We start from the raw sequence: 17552 nt of genomic DNA, 5'->3' as shown, positions 1-17552 counted from the left end.
CACCTCACTCCTCAACACTGGATTACACTATGACTGTCCACAAATCACCTCACTCCTCAACACTGGATTACACTATGACTGTCAACACATCACCTCACTCCTCAACACTGGATTACACTATGACTGTCCACACGTCACCTCGTTCAGTACATGTAAAACACTGTCACTTCAGAAGACGTAATCACAGTCATACTATTTGTGTTGTTTCAAGCTGTTTATTTCTGTTTATTTGTGTACCCTTTTCTGGAGAACAGCATACTAGATGAACAGACAGGAAGTGAGGAGCGCTACAAGTCATAGTTGTTTTAGCAGAGAGATTGGCTGTGTTATTATCTACGCATAGTCCCTTTAATAACTCTACATGTACATATTACCTCAATTACCTTGACTAACCGGTGCCCCCGCACATTGACTCTGTACCGGTACCCCCTGTATATAGCCTCGCTATTGTTATTTTTAATTATTTGTTACTTTTATTACATACTTTTTATTATGTATTTTTCTTAAAACTGCATTGTTGGTTAAGGGCTTGTAAGTAAGCATTTCACAGTAAGGTCTACAACTGTTGTATTCAACGCATGTGACAAATAAAATTTGATTTGATTTTGTTTGAATAAAACACACCCTTCCTGCCAAGGATTTATTCAAGTAAGGGAGGATGGATGCGTATTTAGAGTATTCAAGCAGGGCCCTAGATCAATGGAAAGTTCCTGACAAGCTGATCTAGCTACCGATGCTATAGGAGACCCATCCGAGTAGGGGCCTTGGACATTGGGCAGCATGCTCTCCTCTCTCCCTAAACCCATTTTCCCCTTCCTGCCCCCTCCTCTGCAGTGAACCCAATGTGCTAGATGAGTCTCAAGGACTGGAAGAGGGTAACCTGTCTAGGTACAGTGTCACGTCACAGCCCCCCTGTGTGTTGCGTCTCTCTGCGTCTCTCTGTGTGCAGTTTGGGGGAGGCTCGGCCAGTCGGACGGCCTCCTCTGACTTCTTCGTTTTCCTCACTCATTATCTCATCCAATCAAAACCGCCGTTGGTCTATCACCCTTCCTCTTCGTATAGGTCTAATGTAACGTAGTCTCTTGTTCCCCCTCGTAGCTCCCACACTGATCCACCCACCCATCTCAAGTCATCCGCTGTTGCCTCTTTAACCCTTTAAGTCCCTGGGCGGTGTGAGGATGCTGGGGAGCCAGTGGTAATGTGTCTCAGTCCATCGGTGCCATCATGGTCTTCATACTGTTTCAGGCTTTTCACTGTTCAAATTGGACGTCCTCTCCAGGATACCAATCTGTGGGGCATGGGGTACTGGAGTGGCAATCGATCAATGAAATGATTGCATGTATCTTATCAAGAAGTCTAACGTTACCAGATAGGTTCATGTTCTAGTTCGGTGCACTGGTAATATGGTACGAGCTGTCTACATAAGAACACAGATCACTCCAGACCTCATAACCCCCTTTGTGTTTTGGTGTATTCTTGTGCTGTGATTGGGTGTCCTTGATTGGTGGGTGTGTCGGTGTGGTGTGCAGTGGAGTGATTGGGGAGAGATGGGAAGAATGGAAGGAGCAGTGGACAGACACACGTCCTCTTGACTCTCCTATGTGTCTCAGTGAAAGAGAGAGTTCATTAGGAGAAGCACTACCTCTGTGTTGTACTGATTGTTTTTGTCTGTCTGTCTCTGCATGTCTATCTGTCTGTCTCTGTGTCTCTGCATGTCTGCATGTCTGTCTCTTTGTCTGTCTGCCTCGCTGTCTCTACATGTCTGTCTGTCTCTGTGTCTCTCTGTCTGTCTCTCTGTCTGTCTGTCTGTCTGTCTGTCTGGTTGGGTTGTGTAGGGTGGCCAGTGTGCAGAGTGAACCAGGACAGCAGAACCTCTTGAACCAACCTCCGCTGGGACGCAATAGAGGACTGAGACAGGTGAGAGTAGTCTTAAAGGTGGAACTTAGAATTTTTAAATAAATAGCTCCTTTTAAGTTTATTGAGAAAATAATTGTTTTTTAAATGCATTGTTCTCAATTATTGAATTGGAATTTCAGTTTACTACCCGAATTGACTGACTTCAATTAACCCTGGTTTATACGTTTTTTCCATTTGGTGTGTGTGACGGGGTGTGGCTGAAGCAATGAGTGATGTATTTAAAGGGCAGCAGTGCATTTTGAACACACAACCCCTCCCCGTTTCCCGGGTCGTTCAGTACAGCACCGTTTCCCTTTCATTGAATGTTCCACTACATTTTTTTGCATACTGAACGCAGCCCTGGTCTTGTCACATGGTCAGGGAAAACGATGTCCCTAATTGTGGATAATGATGAAGAGGCTATCCTCATTGACATTCACAGTGGAAATGATGTGTGGATTGGGTTAATTGATATTTCAATGCAGTTGCGACGCCCCCTGCTGTCTCTTCCGAAGAGTGAGGCGCGAGGACCAGGTCGCTCTGGAGCCCGACTCTCCACCACCCGCAGGAGCATCCAGCCCAAGAACAGACCTCTGGGTAACTGTGTGTGTGTGTGTGTGTGTCTGTTGTGTGAGAGAGATTGTGTAACTATAGCAACCTTGCCCTACACTTCAGATCAAGCACACTGCAGTTCACATTCAGACCTTGTGATATTAACTATTAATACTCAGTATTTGCTCATGAACGTATCTCTGATAATCTGACTCCTCCAACTGTGTTGACTTGAACTGACATGTACCGATCCTCCTCATTCACAACCGTTGTCTCTGTTCCAATGTGTCTTTATCCCCTGTCACCTCCGACCCCAATAACTGACTCTGTTCATTCTGTGTTCTGTTTATGCCTTTGTTTCGATTCGAAATAAAGAAACGTTATTGGACTGCGAAGGTGAGACACCTATACTCCCCCCTCTCCTCTTGCAACGTAACAACGCCCTCTCTCTGAAACCTCTCACCTGATACGTTTCTCTGCATGTCTGTCTTGCATCCCCCCTCGCTCCCGCTCCCGCCCCCTCCACTCCTCTCCCTCGCCCCTGGTAGTGTGTCCGCTAGTCCCCAAGTTGGCGCTGTGATGGACTGTGTATGTGATGACTGTGATGTCTCCTCAGCAACCCACGGGTGGGACCAGAAAAGGGTCGTCACCTTCACGGAGGGCCAGCAGGCTCAGGGAAAGTCCCCCGACCCAGGTGGCGCCAATGCGCACCCAGAGGGCAGGAAGGCCAGCCCGGCCCCTCCAATCGCTCCCCCTGCTGCCCCTGGGGCCTCATCCTCGGCCACCGTCAAAGCTGACCTCCACAGCCCTGCCAAGAAACAGGTACGACTGGGGGAGTAAGGATATTTTATGACATTGTTGATTCTCACAGGCTTCTGTAGTTTGTACCATGTTTACTTGGTAAGAAGGTACGCAGAACGGCCATTTTGCATATCCTGCATTTTGTACGTTCCTAGGGTGTATACTAGGCTTAAAGTGATAATCCACTCCAGACATGAAACTCATGAAACTCCTCTCAATGTGGTGCTCTATAAGTGGGTAAAATAACTACTTGATTATTTAACTTCTATGTGGTTTGTCTGGGAAATGTTATTTTATCATGTTGTATCGCGTCATCACGATAAAGTTCTCGTCGCTGGAGATAAGGAATAACGTTTTTAAAACAACTAGCTGCACTCCATATCTCAAAATCAGCCAATAGATGGTATGGGGATATGGTATGGGGAGATGGTATGGGGATATGGTATGGGGATATGTTGATATGGTATGGGGATATGTTGATATGGTATGGGGAGATGGTATGGGGAGATGGTATGGGGATATGTTGATATGGTATGGGGAGATGGTATGGGGATATGGTATGGGGATATGTTGATATGGTATGGGGAGATGGTATGGGGATATGTTGATATGGTATGGGGATATGGTATGGGGATACTTGAAACTAAATAGCGTAATAGTGTTCAACTCAGTTTCTTCTTCAACTACCATCATCGGGCAATGCCCGTTTCTCCTCTCCCTCCTCGCCCTGGCCTGTGTCTGTTTCTGTGGTGAATAATGAAGGGTATATGACAAGACGCCATTGATCACGTCACACCATTAATTTCTATGTGAAGACTCAATACCGCATTGAAGCCAAATGAAGTTGGTTAGAGGCCCAGTACAGTCAAACATGTGTTTTATATCTATTTCCACACTGAGGTTGGAATAATACTGTGAAAATGTTGATAATGCCCTTTTACTGTAAGAGCTGTTTGAAAAGACCAGCTGAAATGTCCTCCTGTTTCGGTGGGATGGAGTTTTGGCCTGCCTGTTGACATCAATAAGAAAGTGTTCCAAACCTCTGCCAATAATATCTCGTTTTCAGATGTCCCCTCCCCACTCAGACCGCTCCCAGGCAATCCTAGCAAAATTCTTGCTATAGAAATGTCTCTTTGCAAAGAAGCTATTTTTGTTACCTTTTGACCATTTTAATTAAAAACATTCACAGCAAGGTTCTTCATTTTTACCCAGAAATGATTTGATATTGAGATAAAAACGGCTGCAATGGACCTCCTAAGATGGCTTCTCATGGAGACAACATGCTACACCAGGAAGTGATGTTGCTAGTTAACTCAGTGCTGCCCACTCTCATTGATTAACTCCAGTAGAAGGCCGAACAGGGTACTGCATGCTGCCATTAGCAACTCAAGTATCCTCAGAACTTCTTCTGTGTGCGATTTTGAAATAATCGGTTAGAGCACATACATCTGGTATATTAGAAACAATTATTGGTACCATGACTGTCTTCTAAACAATTTTTTATTTACATGAAGATTGACCACGAAGATCGCAATTTTTCCATTCATTATAATGGGGGATCCTGTTTTCTTCTAACAGCGCCTGCAGTACTGCGGTCGGCCTTGAACCTCCGTGGCTTCAATGAGAGGGGGCATTTGTTCTGCCCTGGTGGGAAAGCATGGGAAAGGGCCGTAGCCATAGCAATTTAAGACCCTCCACTCCTCGAGGTAGACAATCTGCAGGTGAAACCATATAATGAATGGGTTGGACATGGTGAGATTGTAGACTTTTTCAGCTAGCTATCTACTTCACACGCGGACAATGACTTTGGTATTACTGTGTGTAGCTACGTTTGCTAGCTAGCTAGCTACCTAGCATAGACTGTAAAAAGCCCAGCGAGAGATCATTGCGTTATGGGTTTTGTAGTCGGCTTGAGGTGCAAGATTTCCACAACAATTTTCACATGTTGCTACCAACCTTATTAAAACGACAAAATTACACATTTATTCACTTAATGTTTTGCTCCCATGTTAGTGTTATTTAACCCTGTAAATCATATTCATTTGTAGTTTTGAGAGGATTATTCATTTAAGTCATCACTCATTACAGAAGAGACAGAGAGTGAGGAATGAGAGTGATGGGAATGAATGTGAGTTCTCTATATTTAACAGAGCATGGACTAAGTAAGTCTTTGAAATATCACTCTTCTCCCACTTGTTTCCTGGTTCTAGTTATCGATGGAGAGCAAGGAGAAACGAGAACAGTGGGGCCTCCGCAGCAGCCTCTCTCCTCGGCCCTCCATCTCCCGCGCCTCCACCCCCACCCCACCCTCCTCCTGCTCTCCTCTCCCTCCTCCACCTCTCCCCATCTCTCGCACCTGTTCTCCCCTCCCCCCTCTGCCGATCCTGGGGATCCAACCCCCCGCTCCCCCCACCCACCTCTTCCATCCTGGTCCGTCCTCCCATCAGACCCCCGAGAGCCCCGAGGACGAGGACACGACTGCCCTGCTGGGGAGGAACGCAGACACCCTACTCCACATTTCAGAGGACAATGGGGGCACAGAGAACCCCCTGCTCGCCCCCCTGCTCTCCCCCCGCCGCTCGCCCGCCCTGCCCCCCCGCCGCTCCCCCCTCCCCATCTCCCCAGTCGACCTGGACCTGGATGAGTCCCACGTCTGAGAAGCGTCCCTGTAACGTTCCAGTAACGTTTTGTTAACATTTCAGTAACAAAACTCGTAACGTAACGTTATAACTAGGGCCAGGAGTTTTTCCCTGACTGAACTTGCGTGACCGCACTAGGAAAAAGTCCTGGCCCTAGTTACAAGGCTCTAAACTACAGACGTAGGCTATAACTAGGGCCCGGAGTTTTGACCCTTTAGGTTATATCACATGGTCCGGCTGGGGAAACTCCTGGTCCTAGTTATGACCCTGGCAGGGTAGCTTCTCTGTGTCGGTCCCCTTCTATATCTTTGGAGTCTGTGTTTAGACATTGAGCTGCCTGATAACTCTGTCCTTCTAGCCAACGGAGGTCAGAGGGCACTTGAAAAATGAGGAACCTGTTGGAATACTCTAAACATAAAAATGCATCCTCCCTTCCTTGATCTGATCTGACATAAAATGACTGGGGAAATCAGTGCAGTAGAATCCTTGCTCTCACCTATCCAATCACGTTAGATTAGTGATTACCTCAAAAAAAGAAGGGAGGAAAGATGCATCTTTAGAGTATTAGAACAGGGCCAAGGACCAAGACCTGTTAGTGTTCTCCTCTTGCCCACTCCCCTGCCCCTCTCTCCCCTTCTCTCTCTGCTCTCTTCTGTCCTGTTAGAGCACCAAGATGAAATCCATACTTCACTATGTCTACAGTACCAGTACCCTGGCACCCTCACCTCGGACATTTCAACCCATCTCATAGCAAAGTATTCAAATCAAATGCAGAATCAACATGCCTTCTTCACACGTCAGGGTGGATTAATCCACGGTGTCCAACAGGTGATCAAGTGGGACTGTTACTGTTGCTAGGTAGATCACAAGAGAAGGGAGATGTTTCCAGCCATTGGCTGCTACAAACAGACATCTGTTTACCTATAGGGTGACCGTGTCACCTCTCAAGAACTGTTTACAGTGAAGCTGCTGAAGGGTAAACTGTTGACTAGAGAAATTAAATGTATATTAGCTATGATATTATAATATTATGAAATGTATTATATTTAATCCTGAAGACTATTTTAAAGAAATATTTAATATATATAATTGTCAAAGTATTGCAGAGAGGCATAGTATGTTTGTCATTAGGATAATATATTAGTGGCCTTCCAGGTGGCACTGCGGTCTAGGGCACTGCATGGCAGTGCTTGAGGCATCAATACAGACCCAGGTTCGATCCCAGGCTGTGTCACAACCGGCCGTGGGAGTCCCATAGGTGGGCGCACAATTGGCCCAGCGTTGTCTGGGTTTGGCCGGGGAGGCTTTACTTGGCTCATGGAGTTCTAGTGACAACCAGTTTAGGCCCAGTGGATGGATGTTGTTTTATGTGTAACCAAATTCATGTTTCGTTTTGAATAGCCTCCAAAGTAATACGGCCCTTCTGTTGTTCTGAAAGCATCATGCATAAAGAATAGGTAACTGCTTATGGGCACTGACGTATTATTAGTATGTCCCAGTAATGTCATAGAGTTTATAATGCTGCTTTTTATTGTTGTGTTTTCAATGTCTTGAAGAAAGGTTTCTAGTACTCAGAATCAGGGATCTTGTTGGCATAATGTTTTGAGTTGTAGCAGATAGGATACCTCCTTGTTCAACTTATGCTTTAAACTAGAGAACTGGGAGGACCCCTCCAGCTCCTTGATAATGGTCTGTACCCTGACCGAGGTCCCCTTATGTGCCATGGGGCTTGGTAGAGTCCAAACCTGAGATGGGTGTGCTGCAGTCTACTATCTTCTGGTTAATGTTGGTTTTGCACCAGATCAGTGAAAAGAGGATGTAGTTATGAACTAAACTGTGTAAAAACATTAGGAACAACTTCCTCATATTGAGTTGCATCTCCTTTTCCCCTCAAAACAGCTTCAATTGGTCGAGTCATGGACTCTGAAAGTTGTGGAAAGCGTTCCACACAGGGATGCTGGCCCATGTTGACTCCAATGCTTCCCACAATTGTATCAAGTTGGCTGGATGTCCTTTGGGTGGTGGACCATTCTTGATACACATGGGAAACTGTTGGGCGTGAAAACCCCAGAAACGTTGCAGTTACATTTACATTACATTTAAGTCATTTAGCAGACGCTCTTATCCAGAGCGACTTACAAATTGGTGCATTCACCTTGACACAAACCGGTACGCCTGGCTCTTACTACCATATCCCCTTGAAAGGCACTTAAATCATTAGTCTTGCCCATTTACCCTCTGAATGGCACACATACACAAGCCATGTCTCAATTGTCTCAAGGATTAAAAATCATTCTTTAACCTGTCTCCTCCCCTTCATCTACACTGACTGAAGTGGATTTATGAGGGATCATAGCTTTCACCTGGATTCACCTGGTCAGTCTATGTCATGGACAGAGCAGGTGTTCCTAATGGTTTGTACACTCAGTTATATGTGAAAGGAAGAACTGGGCTTTTCCTGAATATCTTCTACCATTTCCTCCTGTTTGACGGCATCAGTGCAGAAGCCTTAGTAGTGATATAAATAGGTGCCATAATGCACATATGACCATTGCACTGTGAGTCGGTCTCATAGCTGTGTTTGCTTCTGTGTGTGATCTAAATGTACTGCTGTGTAGTTCCCACAGAGGAGGCTGGTTATCAGATCTATAGTGCCCATATCATTAGAGGGGTTATCAGATCTATAGTGCCCATATCATTAGAGGGGTTATCAGATCTATAGTGCCCATATCGTTAGAGGGGTTATCAGATCTATAGTGCCCATATCGTTAGAGGGGTTATCAGATCTATAGTGCCCATATCGTTAGAGGGGTTATCAGATCTATAGTGCCATATCATTAGAGGGGTTATCAGATCTATAGTGCCCATATCGTTAGAGGGGTTATCAGATCTATAGTGCCCATATCGTTAGAGGGGTTATCAGATATGTAGTGCCCATATCGTTAGAGGGGTTATCAGATCTATAGTGCCCATATCGTTAGAGGGGTTATCAGATCTATAGTGCCCATATCGTTAGAGGGGTTATCAGATCTATAGTGCCCATATCGTTAGAGGGGTTATCAGATCTATAGTGCCCATATCGTTAGAGGGGTTATCAGATCTATAGTGCCCATATCGTTAGAGGGGTTATCAGATCTATAGTGCCCATATCGTTAGAGGGGTTATCAGATCTATAGTGCCCATATCGTTAGAGGGGTTATCAGATCTATAGTGCCATATCATTAGAGGGGTTATCAGATCTATAGTGCCCATATCGTTAGAGGGGTTATCAGATCTATAGTGCCCATATCGTTAGAGGGGTTATCAGATCTATAGTGCCCATATCATTAGAGGGGTTATCAGATCTATAGTGCCCATATCGTTAGAGGCGTTATCAGATCTATAGTGCCCATATCGTTAGAGGGGTTATCAGATCTATAGTGCCCATATCATTAGAGGGGTTATCAGATCTATAGTGCCCATATCGTTAGAGGGGTTATCAGATCTATAGTGCCCATATCGTTAGAGGGGTTATCAGATCTATAGTGCCCATATCGTTAGAGGGGTTATCAGATCTATAGTGCCCATATCATTAGAGGGGTTATCAGATCTATAGTGCCCATATCGTTAGAGGGGTTATCAGATCTATAGTGCCCATATCGTTAGAGGCGTTATCAGATCTATAGTGCCCATATCATTAGAGGGGTTATCAGATCTATAGTGCCCATATCATTAGAGGGGTTATCAGATCTATAGTGCCCATATCGTTAGAGGCGTTATCAGATCTATAGTGCCCATATCGTTAGAGGGGTTATCAGATCTATAGTGCCCATATCGTTAGAGGGGTTATCAGATCTATAGTGCCCATATCGTTAGAGGGGTTATCAGATCTATAGTGCCCATATCGTTAGAGGGGTTATCAGATCTATAGTGCCCATATCGTTAGAGGGGTTATCAGATCTATAGTGCCCATATCATTAGAGGGGTTATCAGATCTATAGTGCCCATATCGTTAGAGGGGTTATCAGATCTATAGTGCCCATATCGTTAGAGGGGTTATCAGATCTATAGTGCCCATATCGTTAGAGGGGTTATCAGATCTATAGTGCCCATATCGTTAGAGGGGTTATCAGATCTATAGTGCCCATATCGTTAGAGGGGTTATCAGATCTATAGTGCCATATCGTTAGAGGCGTTATCAGATCTATAGTGCACATATCGTTAGAGGGGTTATCAGATCTATAGTGCCCATATCGTTAGAGGGGTTATCAGATCTATAGTGCCCATATCGTTAGAGGGGTTATCAGATCTATAGTGCCCATATCATTAGAGGCGTTATCAGATCTATAGTGCCCATATCATTAGAGGGGTTATCAGATCTATAGTGCCCATATCATTAGAGGGGTTATCAGATCTATAGTGCCCATATCGTTAGAGGGGTTATCAGATCTATAGTGCCCATATCGTTAGAGGGGTTATCAGATCTATAGTGCCCATATCGTTAGAGGGGTTATCAGATCTATAGTGCCCATATCGTTAGAGGGGTTATCAGATCTATAGTGCCATATCGTTAGAGGGGTTATGAGATCTATAGTGCCCATATCGTTAGAGGGGGATTCTATTTTGAATGATAGTATCACTATAGTTCATTCTAGAACCCACGGGGATAGTACAACAGTCTATGATACTGTAGGTGACATATTCGGGTGTCCCTGTGGACGTGTGTTGTCTTGTCAGTGCCAACGGTCAATGTCTGTCCGTGTGTGTAGTGCCAATGCTCTCTGCTGCTGAGCTGTCCTTGTGCAGAAGCTTTCTGGGAGGTTGGCATGGAGACTTATTCATCAAACTTGGCATACATTCCAAAGTCATCTGCAGTTTGTCCCATGTAATGCACTGTTGAAGTGCTCTACTTCAAACTGGAACTGTTTTGGATGAGAGATCTATTTAGGATTGCAAAATGTCTGTAACTTTTCCAAAATAACCAGCTTTTCCAGAAATCTTGGTTGGAGGATTCCGGATTTCTTGTTTATTACTTTCTGATTCCTTGACTCTTCCAACTAGTATATCAGGAGTTTGAGGAAAGTTACCAGAATTTGGAGACCCTAGTTCTATTGCATTGTCAATTGCAATTTGTAGTACCGGTAAGCACACTGTATTGCTTTAAACATAATCAGAAAATTATCTTTTTAGATGATTGCCAACTCATAGCTAACAGCGTAACATTCTGTGGGCAATTTGTTAATTGATGATTTCCAGTTTGTTTAGTTCTATTTCTTACATGTTATGGAGGATAGCTGGATCTGTGTTGTTCTGGCTCTGGGGATAACCTTTCCATGAACTAGGAAGTTTACCTCAAAGTCCTATCCACACGCTAGGGGCGGCAGGTAGCCTAGTGGTTAGAGCGTTGGACAAGTAACTGAAAGGTTGCAAGATCGAATCCCCGAGCTGACAAGGTAAAAAAAATCTTTCATTCTGCCCCTGAACAAGGCAGTTAACCCACTGTTCCTAAGCCGTCATTGAAAATAGGAATTTGTTCTTAACTGACTTGCCTAGTTAAATAAAGATAAAATGCTGTATGGTGGAGCTGTGAGATATTCAGAAGTGTGTGTGTGTGTCAAATGCAGGGCCCCCAGGGGTGATTAGCAGTGGAGGCTGGTGGAAGGAGCTATAGGTAATGGCTGGAATGGAACCATGTTTGACTCCGTTCCATTGATTCCATTACAATGAGCCTGTCCTCCTATAGCTCCACCCACCAGACTCCTCAGGTGGAAAGTGGAAGTGACACATTATGGCCTAGATACATATATTATATTTTGATATTTTATTTCTCCAAATATATATTAACATCAACATTTGTTCACGTGATGATTAGCCTCATATTCAATCACTGTTCCATTGACATATATTTTTTCCTCTGTGTGACTCTGAAATATATCGTATTATATACTTAAGATATTTATTTCAAATGACTGTCTTGTCCTGTGTTCTCAATCTATTCTAAAATATAGCTATATCAAAGTATTTATGAAACATTTAAAAAATAAATGGATATTGTTGTACACAATATTATTTATTTTCCGTCCCAAGTTTTTTCCTTCTCTTGTAATATCTTGAACTAACTCACTAACTGCCAACTAAATGTAAGTTCAGATAAAACTACCACACAACCACCCACAGATGGCAGTAGAAAGGATACTCTGAGACAATTTCCTGTTTGGAGTTGATGAAAGGAAGGGCTGTCTTTGGTTAAAGACTTCAACAGTGCTGGTCAGAGGCCAGAAGCTGGAGAAGGTAAGCTCATATACAGTCAGTGAACTAAGCAGACCAGACCCAGCTGCTAATGCATTGGTGCCTATGGGAGAGCCACCCCTTAAGCAGACTGGAACTGGGACCATTTTTCCACCATATTTGATAAGCTTCCTGCGTTGAGGTACACAGACCATATCTGTCCACTAACTCAACTCTTACTCACGTCTTCTTCAAACACTATCAGGTTATACTGTATATACTGTAGACCCTAGAGGGCTCTTCAACTCTGGTCCTGGAGGTCCCAAACACATGTTTTTGTTTCTACCTGGTAATGAATTACACTCACCTGGTTAGGGGCGGACTGGGACCAGACATTGTCTCGGACATTTGTAACACCATTTTTTCCTTGATACCACCACACCGACACTGTTTTTTTCCTTGATGCCCCCATTATTAACCAAATAATGATAATTTTGCGAGAAAAGTTAGAGAGGCTCACCGGGCTAAAAATGGACCAACCCATATGGCATTTGTCTGAAATGCCAGATGGCCAGTCCACTCCTGCAACTGATGTCCCAGGTCTGAAACAGTCCCTGATTAGAAGGAAATGATGAAAACCAGAAGTGTTTCGGCCCTCCAGGACCAGAGTTGAACAGCCCAGGGCCCTAAACAAAGAGTTGAACAGCCCAGGGCCCTAAACAAAGAGTTGAACAGCCCAGGGCCCTAAACAAAGAGTTGAACAGCCCAGGGCCCTAAACAAAGAGTTGAACAGCCCAGGGCCCCAAACAAAGAGTTGAACAGCCCAGGGCCCTAACAAAGAGTTGAACAGCCCAGGGCCCCAAACAAAGAGTTGAACAGCCCAGGGCCCTAACAAAGAGTTGAACAGCCCAGGGCCCTAAACAAAGAGTTGAACAGCCCTGGACCCTAAACAAAGAGTTGAACAGCCCAGGGCCCTAAACAAAGAGTTGAACAGCCCAGGGCCCTAAACAAAGAGTTGAACAGCTCAGGGCCCTAAACAAAGAGTTGAACAGCTCAGGGCCCTAAACAAAGAGTTGAACAGCCCAGGGCCCTAAACAAAGAGTTGAACAGCTCAGGGCCCTAAACAAAGAGTTGAACAGCTCAGGGCCCTAAACAAAGAGTTGAACAGCCCAGGGCCCTAAACAAAGAGTTGAACAGCCCAGGGCCCTAAACAAAGAGTTGAACAGCCCAGGGCCCTAAACAAAGAGTTGAACAGCCCAGGGCCCTAAACAAAGAGTTGAACAGCCCAGGGCCCTAACAAAGAGTTGAACAGCCCAGGGCCCTAAACAAAGAGTTGAACAGCCCAGGGCCCTAAACAAAGAGTTGAACAGCCCAGGGCCCTAAACAAAGAGTTGAACAGCTCAGGGCCCTAAACAAAGAGTTGAACAGCTCAGGGCCCTAAACAAAGAGTTGAACAGCCCAGGGCCCTAAACAAAGAGTTGAACAGCTCAGGGCCCTAAACAAAGAGTTGAACAGCTCAGGGCCCTAAACAAAGAGTTGAACAGCCCAGGGCCCTAAACAAAGAGTTGAACAGCCCAGGGCCCTAAACAAAGAGTTGAACAGCCCAGGGCCCTAAACAAAGAGTTGAACAGCCCAGGGCCCTAAACAAAGAGTTGAACAGCCCAGGGCCCTAAACAAAGAGTTGAACAGCCCAGGGCTCTAAACAAAGAGTTGAACAGCTCAGGGCCCCAAACAAAGAGTTGAACAGCCCAGGGCCCTAAACAAAGAGTTGAACAGCCCAGGGCTCTAAACAAAGAGCTGAACAGCCCAGGGCCCTAACAAAGCGAGTGTGGGCTTTTCAGTAGTCTGGCTAACTGGTTTCATAACATAGCCCTCAAGAGACCTACCTACTGGAGACAGACCTACCTACTGTCTCCATATACCATCATAGTGGGTATACCTCAACCTGCTGTCTCCATATACCATCATAGTGGTTTTACCTCAGCCTGCTGTCTCCAAAAACCATCATAGTGGGTTTACCTCAACCCGCTGTCTCCATATACCATCATAGTGGGTCAACCTCAACCTGCTGTCTTCATATACCATCATAGTGGGTTTACCTCAACCTGCTGTCTCCATATACCATCATAGTGGGTTTACCTCAACCTGCTGTCTCCATATACCATCATAGTGGGTTTACCTCAACCTGCTGTCTCCTTATACCCTCATAGTGGGTTTACCTCAACCTGCTGTCTCCATATACCATCATAGTGGTTTTACCTCAGCCTGCTGTCTCCAAAAACCATCATAGTGGGTTTACCTCAACCCGCTGTCTCCATATACCATCATAGTGGGTCAACCTCAACCTGCTGTCTTCATATACCATCATAGTGGGTCAACCTCAACCTGCTGTCTCCATATACCATCATAGTGGTTTTACCTCAGCCTGCTGTCTCCAAAAACCATCATAGTGGGTTTACCTCAACCCGCTGTCTCCATATACCATCATAGTGGGTCAACCTCAACCTGCTGTCTCCATATACCATCATAGTGGGTCAACCTCAACCTGCTGTCTCCTTATAACATCATAGTGGGTTTACCCCAACCTGCTGTCTCCTTATAACATCATAGTGGGTTTACCCCAACCTGCTGTCTCCTTATACCATCATAGTGGGTTTACCTCAACCTGCTGTCTCCTTATACCATCATAGTGGGTTTACCCCAACCTGCTGTCTCCTTATAACATCATAGTGGGTTTACCCCAACCTGCTGTCTCCTTATACCATCATAGTGGGTTTACCTCAACCTGCTGTCTTCATATACCATCATATTGGGTCAACCTCAACCTGCTGTCTCCTTATAACATCATAGTGGGTTTACCCCAACCGGCTGTCTCCTTATACCATCATAGTGGGTTTACCTCAACCTGCTGTCTACATATACCATCATAGTGGGTCAGCCTCAACCTGCTGTCTCCATATACCCTCACAACATCATACTGGGCCAACATAAAATGTGTGGTAGCCTGAGGAACCGTAGCTGTAGAAATATGGTAGAAGACAATATTTTTATTAAAACCATAAAGCTGAATATACAATGCAGTATAACTGTTATCTCAGTTCAACTTGGATAAGAATGTACATGAATGATGATCAAATCTGACCTTAAATCACATTATTACTGCGAGTCACAATGTAGAAATAGATGTTTTCTTTGAGAAACCATGATTAAATTAGTGAGTTAATACTTTAGCTTCAACCAACACACACCAGGTTAGTGTTCACTGTTGTTAATATATTTACATAGATGGACACGTCAAAGTATATAATATTCTTATATACATGTACCTTGACATTTTCTGAAATAATATCTTATTCAATATTCACATACCAGACATTATGATATCATGTGCTTTAAGCAGAGAAAAGGCCAGAAGTCCTTTGACATTTGATTCAGTTTCTTTTCCAGTTCAGTTCAGAGGTAAACCAAGGTAACAGCAGCATACAGTTAACTGACGTCATGCTGCTTGCTTAGCGAGAAGCGCTTCCTCCTGATCGGCTCACACGGATGCTCCAACCCAGGACATCTGCTTCGCTAGCACACGTGACCGCCGTCCCAAAGCGTCTTACCAGTCGGCGCCATTGAAGCGTTGACAATTCGGCTGCACAAGTGGTGACACTTCAGGCTGAGGAGTAAGTTTCCCACATCCCCCATGTGCTACACTCTCACCATACAACCTTTATCCCCTACGTGCTACACTCTCACCATACAACCTTTATCCCCCACGTGCTACACTCTCACCATACAACCTTTATCCCCCACGTGCTACACTCTCACCATACAACCTTTATCCCCCACGTGCTACACTCTCACCATACAACCTTTATCCCCCACGTGCTACACTCTCACCATACAACCTTTATCCCCCACGTGCTACACTCACCATACAACCTTTATCCCCCACGTGCTACACTCTCACCATACAACCTTTATCCCCCACGTGCTACACTCACCATACAACCTTTATCCCCCACGTGCTACACTCTCACCATACAACCTTTATCCTGCTGATACTACACACGTTCTCTTAATAAACAACCTTTATCCTGCTGATACTACACACGTTCTCTTAATAAACAAACCTTATCCTGCTGATACTACACACGTTCTCTTAATAAACAAACCTTATCCTGCTGATACTACACACGTTCTCTTAATAAACAACCTTTATCCTGCTGATACTACATACGTTCTCTTAATAAACAACCTTTATCCTGCTGATACTACACACGTTCTCTTAATAAACAACCTTAATCCTGCTGATACTACACACGTTCTCTTAATAAACAACCTTTTAGCTGCTGATACTACACACGTTCTCTTAATAAACAACCTTTATCCTGCTGATACTACACACGTTCTCTTAATAAACAACCTTAATCCTGCTGATACTACACACGTTTTCTTAATAAACAACCTTTATCCTGCTGATACTACACACGTTCTCTTAATAAACAACCTTAATCCTGCTGATACTACACACGTTCTCTTAATAAACAAACCTTTATCCTGCTGATACTACACACGTTTTCTTAATAAACAACCTTTATCCTGCTGATACTACACACGTTCTCTTAATAAATCAACACAAGGGGATATGTTTGTGCCTTATATCTCATTATAAAACATAGTCCCGGACTGCATCTCATGTAATAAACAACCCTCAAACCATCATGGTCACCTAATAATCCCCAGTTCACAATTGGCTCATTCATCCCCCTCCTCTCCCCTGTAACTATTCCCCAGGTCGTTGCTGCAAATGAGAACGTGTTCTCAGTCAACTTACCTGGTAAAATAACGGTAAAATAAATAAAATAAAATAAATGTCTTGAAAGGCTTCCTTACCTCCCCACTTTATCTGGAGCGCAGCCAGTATTGGACTGAGTATTGAGACGCAGCCCTGTAACTTTATGCCAGCTGGGGCTTGTTGCCGTGACAACAGTGGTTCTGTTTCCATGTGAAGTTCAAAAGGTGAAGCTGTTGTGCACTCGTACCATAGACGTCGTCGCTGACCCACGGCCCGACCCCCTTACATCTTGTGGAAACATTCCTTAGCATTGGTCCACACTTGAATGCCCTATACAGAGAGGAGAACATAAAACACAGAAGTTGAACTAGGTCCTAACAACATTGGCCTTTGACTTTATAACAAGCGGGTTGTGTTCAGTAGGGCACACCGTTGCAACGTGTTTTGAAACAAAAGGCTCTCATTGGACAAGTCCAGGTAGTCCCTCTCTCTTTCAATCCGTGTTCTTCAGTTTGGTGCCTAATGAACACAACTCTGAGAGTGGTATTTAAAGCAACACGAAAATTACAGTTTCTTATTGGACAAGTCCAGGTAGTCCCTCTGTCTTTGAGTCAGTTTTTGTCCGTTTGATGCCCAATGAAAATAACCCTCATAGATATAGGAGCATTTCC

General features: G+C 44.4%; 2 protein-coding genes across 4 annotated transcripts in view; one reads left to right on the top strand and one right to left on the bottom strand.

Annotated features, from left to right (window-relative positions):
• LOC129846010 (protein unc-80 homolog) overlaps positions 1-11936 on the top strand; it is a 21845-nt gene extending 9909 nt beyond the window's left edge. The window contains exons 3-8 of one of the 3 annotated variants that reach the window (XM_055914006.1): positions 835-888; positions 1836-1917; positions 2382-2493; positions 2824-2844; positions 3065-3270; positions 5460-11936. In XM_055914006.1, the coding sequence (XP_055769981.1) occupies positions 835-888; positions 1836-1917; positions 2382-2493; positions 2824-2844; positions 3065-3270; positions 5460-5906 (922 nt within the window). In that variant the 3' untranslated portion in view covers positions 5907-11936. The remainder of the gene's footprint in view (positions 1-834; positions 889-1835; positions 1918-2381; positions 2494-2823; positions 2845-3064; positions 3271-5459) is intronic. The other 2 variants (XM_055914008.1, XM_055914007.1) reach the window with 2 other exon arrangements.
• Positions 11937-15127: 3191 nt separating this feature from the next.
• The window catches only part of LOC129846009 (sorting nexin-4-like), a 28419-nt gene continuing 25994 nt past the window's right edge, over positions 15128-17552 (bottom strand). The window contains exon 14 of the mRNA XM_055914005.1: positions 15128-17211. Coding sequence (XP_055769980.1) covers positions 17164-17211 — 48 coding nt within the window. The 3' untranslated portion in view covers positions 15128-17163. The remainder of the gene's footprint in view (positions 17212-17552) is intronic.

This window comes from Salvelinus fontinalis, unplaced genomic scaffold, assembly GCF_029448725.1.
Source record: "Salvelinus fontinalis isolate EN_2023a unplaced genomic scaffold, ASM2944872v1 scaffold_0427, whole genome shotgun sequence".
Lineage (NCBI taxonomy): Eukaryota > Metazoa > Chordata > Actinopteri > Salmoniformes > Salmonidae > Salvelinus > Salvelinus fontinalis.
The sequence above is the reverse complement of the archived record's forward strand: the minus strand, read 5'-3'. Positions and strand labels throughout refer to the sequence as shown.